Source organism: Humulus lupulus, chromosome 7 (assembly GCF_963169125.1).
Source record: "Humulus lupulus chromosome 7, drHumLupu1.1, whole genome shotgun sequence".
Taxonomy (NCBI): Eukaryota; Viridiplantae; Streptophyta; class Magnoliopsida; order Rosales; family Cannabaceae; genus Humulus; species Humulus lupulus.
In genome coordinates, this window is record NC_084799.1 from 129,152,637 (window position 1) to 129,156,302 (window position 3,666).

At 36.8% G+C, this 3,666-nt stretch overlaps 1 protein-coding gene across 1 annotated transcript; it reads right to left on the reverse strand.

Moving 5' to 3' along the window:
- Nucleotides 1-2,123: 2,123 nt before the first annotated feature.
- Nucleotides 2,124-2,600, reverse strand: LOC133792183 (uncharacterized). Its single transcript, XM_062230099.1, has one exon. The coding sequence runs from the start codon at nucleotides 2,598-2,600 to the stop codon at nucleotides 2,124-2,126; it is 477 nt and encodes a 158-aa protein (XP_062086083.1).
- Nucleotides 2,601-3,666: the final 1,066 nt, after the last annotated feature.

Consider the following 3,666-nt stretch of genomic DNA (forward strand, 5'->3'; position numbering starts at 1 on the left):
TTAAATAATGTATGAACTGTAGTGTTAACCAATGAGATTAGAACATTTTATACTAAGTTTTGGAGCCAAAACACGTAACTTTATAGGTCTGTATGGATGTCCCGCATGATGCGTTGCCTGTCTGGGCTGTCATAAGACATGTGATGCATTGCCTCTCAACAGGTAATGCAACACCTGTTGCACTGAATTTTGGCCCCGTACATCGCCCTAAAACACCTCCAAATGTCACCAAACTTTTTGGGTATTCTTATATACTCCAAAGAAACACTTTGGAGCCAAAAATATAATTTAAAAATGCCTACACCAAAATTCATCACGCTCATGTTGACTTCAGTGAAATAGTCTATTATTTTGCACTTTTTTATGCATGACTTATTTAATTTTGTATTTAACCAATCCTAACACCCATTGTCTTCTTAAAGGGCAATGGATCATCTTCATTTCCCCAACCAGCATGTTGGTTTCACCATCCATACCATAGCGTATCGGGTTTTGAGAAACCCTCCCACTAAGATAAGGCTCTGTAATTATCTGAATTGGATTAGCAGTTTCTAAATCTAATCTATTTTCATGGACTTCCATTAGTGGGGAAGGAACACTAGGAATAGTCAAATATGATCTCATTTCCTCTAATCCTATTTTGCTACGAGATTTGAAATTTAGCATATAGTCATTTTCTAGAAAAGTAGCATTTGTTGAAGCAAACATTTTCTTGCCGACTAGGCTATAAGACAGACCGCCCCGATTACCTTAAGGATAGCGAAAAAACATGAAAACTTTAGTTTGTGGTTATATCTTTCCTTCCTTTTTCCTCAAAACGTGATTAGGACACCCCTAGATTTTGTAATGATACAAACTAGGTTCACGCCCATTCTGTAATTCTAATGGTGTCTTGGAGACAACTTTAGATGGCACAACATTTAAAATGTCACATGCGGTCTAGATTTCATGTCCCTAGAAAGAAGTCGATAAAGTTGAATAACTTATCATAGATCAAACCATTTCCATTAACGTGCAATTACGATGCTTAGCAACACTGTTTTGTTGTGGAGTTTCTGGGGCTGTAAGTTGAGACAGCACTACAAGTTCAATTAAATGATCTTGGAACTGATTATCCAAATATTCTCCACCCCTATCAGATCACAAGGTCTTTAACATCTTACCTAATTGGTTTTGAGCCATAATTTTCTTATGCATTAGGTTCAAACATGAGTATCTATAGTAATCATCGATGAAAGTGATGAAATGACCATAACCACCCCTTGGTTGAACATTAATCAGTCCACAAACGTCAGTATGAACTAGCCCTAGAGGTTCTTTGGCCCTTTCTCCTTTTGTTGGAATACATGCTTTGTCATTTTGCCTTCGAGACAAGAATCACAAACAAGTAGGTCATCCGTAGTGAATTCTCTCAAGAGCTTATCCTTTGTTAATCTTTGAATCCTATCATAGCTAATATGACCAAGGCGAAGATGCCAAAGGTACATCATGTTGTTGTTATCGATCTTTTGTCGTTTAGCGGTCCTAGGTTTAGCTATCTTAAATAAGTCATTATTAAGTGCGTAGGGTTCATTTGTTCGCAAAAGATATAACATGTTTTGCATACATCCAACTCATAATTCACATCCATTTAAAGAAATAGATATATTAAAACTTGTGAAAGTAACAACAAAATGTTGTTGATGTAATAAAGAAACGGAAATTAAATTCCTACTAAAGTTTGGAATAAAAAACATCATCCAAAAGTAAATATTTATTCCCAAAATTTAGAAGAGCTAATCTTATTGCATTTACGTCCACTAACTCTCCATTCCCGACTCTTAATCTCAGCTCTCCGTCCTCACCTCCTAGTTATTAAGCAGCTGTAAAGAAGTTTACACATGAATAGTGGATCCAGAATCAACAATCCACACACAAGGGTCATCTTCTAAAACACATGCATCCAAGACAAATAAACTATTACCTTGAGTTCTATTTGCCTTGAGGGTTGGGCAGTTTTACTTCCATTGCCCAATCTCATTGCAATGGAAACATAGTCCTTTTACCTTCTTAGCTACTGGCTTTGCTACAGTAAGTTTTTCAGCTGCTGCGACCTTGCCTTTGACTTTGTTGGATTTCGCCTTCTACTTCCTTTCTTTCCTATTTTTGCTCTTGGAAGTTGAAGCCAGGTTAGCTTCTCCTTGATATCTATTTGTAGCATTAGTAGTAGCCTTGTTTTCAGTTCCTTTGCTTGGTCCACCATTGATTACTTCAAACATTTGAAGTTCATTCAGCAGTTGTGTCATGTCATACTCCAAATTGTTTAGGAAGTAGTTAGTGATGAACGTAAGGAAAGAAGGAGAAAGACTATTCAGGATGAGCCCCAATTGAGTCTTCTCATCAATGGTGGCTCCATACAACTCAACTTCTTGGAAGTAGTTCATCATCTTGATGAAGTGATCACGAACATGCATCCCTGGTGCCATGTTAGCATTTTCATACCTCTTGGTGGATTCAAATCGGGTATGATTAGATTTATGCCCGAACATGTCCTGAAGTTGGTCCATAATGTCAAAATTAGTGTTGACATTCTCCAACTTTTTCCTAAGTGTGTCTGACATGCTCACAAGTATGTATGCTTGGGATTTGTTGTTGGCAGTATGCCAATGCTCGTAATTTTATCGAACAGTCTTGGTTGCATTTTCACTAGGAATGTTAGGTTCATTCTCAGTCATGATGAACTTAGTGTTATCGTCGATCAACACAATGTTGATGTAGGACTTCTACTTCATGAAGTTCTCACTAGTGAGTGACTCTTTAGAGAATGGAGAGAGAATGAGGTTGGAAGCCATAGAGCTACAATTATCAATAAGTAGAAATTTATGCATTGCTAGACAAGCATGTAATCACACATGAATTTAGAATTAGCATAACACATTGAAATGTTTAGAGATAAGAAAAATAGTAAAAAAAAAAAAAAACACTTATCACCTATTTCCAAGGTAATTTGACTAGCCATGAAATATGTGTCCTAATAGGCGAGAGTTACAAAAAATCACTTATTTAAATAGAGATTCATCTCAATTAATGGAAAGTCTACAACTTTTCACTAACTACCTTCCTATTCAATCAAAGTCACGAATACAATTAATCCAAACTTTATGAGCTAAACCCATAGTTTCGATGATTATAGACTATATTCTTAATGGTCATCATAGGTGTAACGCCCTGGATAGCCAAGACTATCATACTGTGTATTTCAAATGCTAGACTCCCTAATAAGAGTCTCTTGGCCATAAATGTGTAACTAAACATGATTATCGGTTTAGGGTTAAATTTTTTTGTCAAAGGACTAATCATTTCATTAAAACGTTTAATTCCTTACATGGACTCCCAAAATAACATTTAAAAGGCTAATTACAGTTCAAAAGTTACAACCAGCCGACCTAAGTGAAAAAATAGGGTTTGACCCTAGTTACTTTAAGAAACCCCGACTGTGGTGGTCGAGCAGCCGCATATGTACACGTCGCCACCGAAGCCCTCCAACTCATGGCTGGTTCAGCGTCCCTTTCCTCTTACTTGCACCAAAAAGCACCCGTGAGCCGAGGCTCAACAAGAAAACTTAAACATGCTCATAAGCAGTTAATAACATATCATAGAATCATAATAAGCATGCCTAGTAGTAAT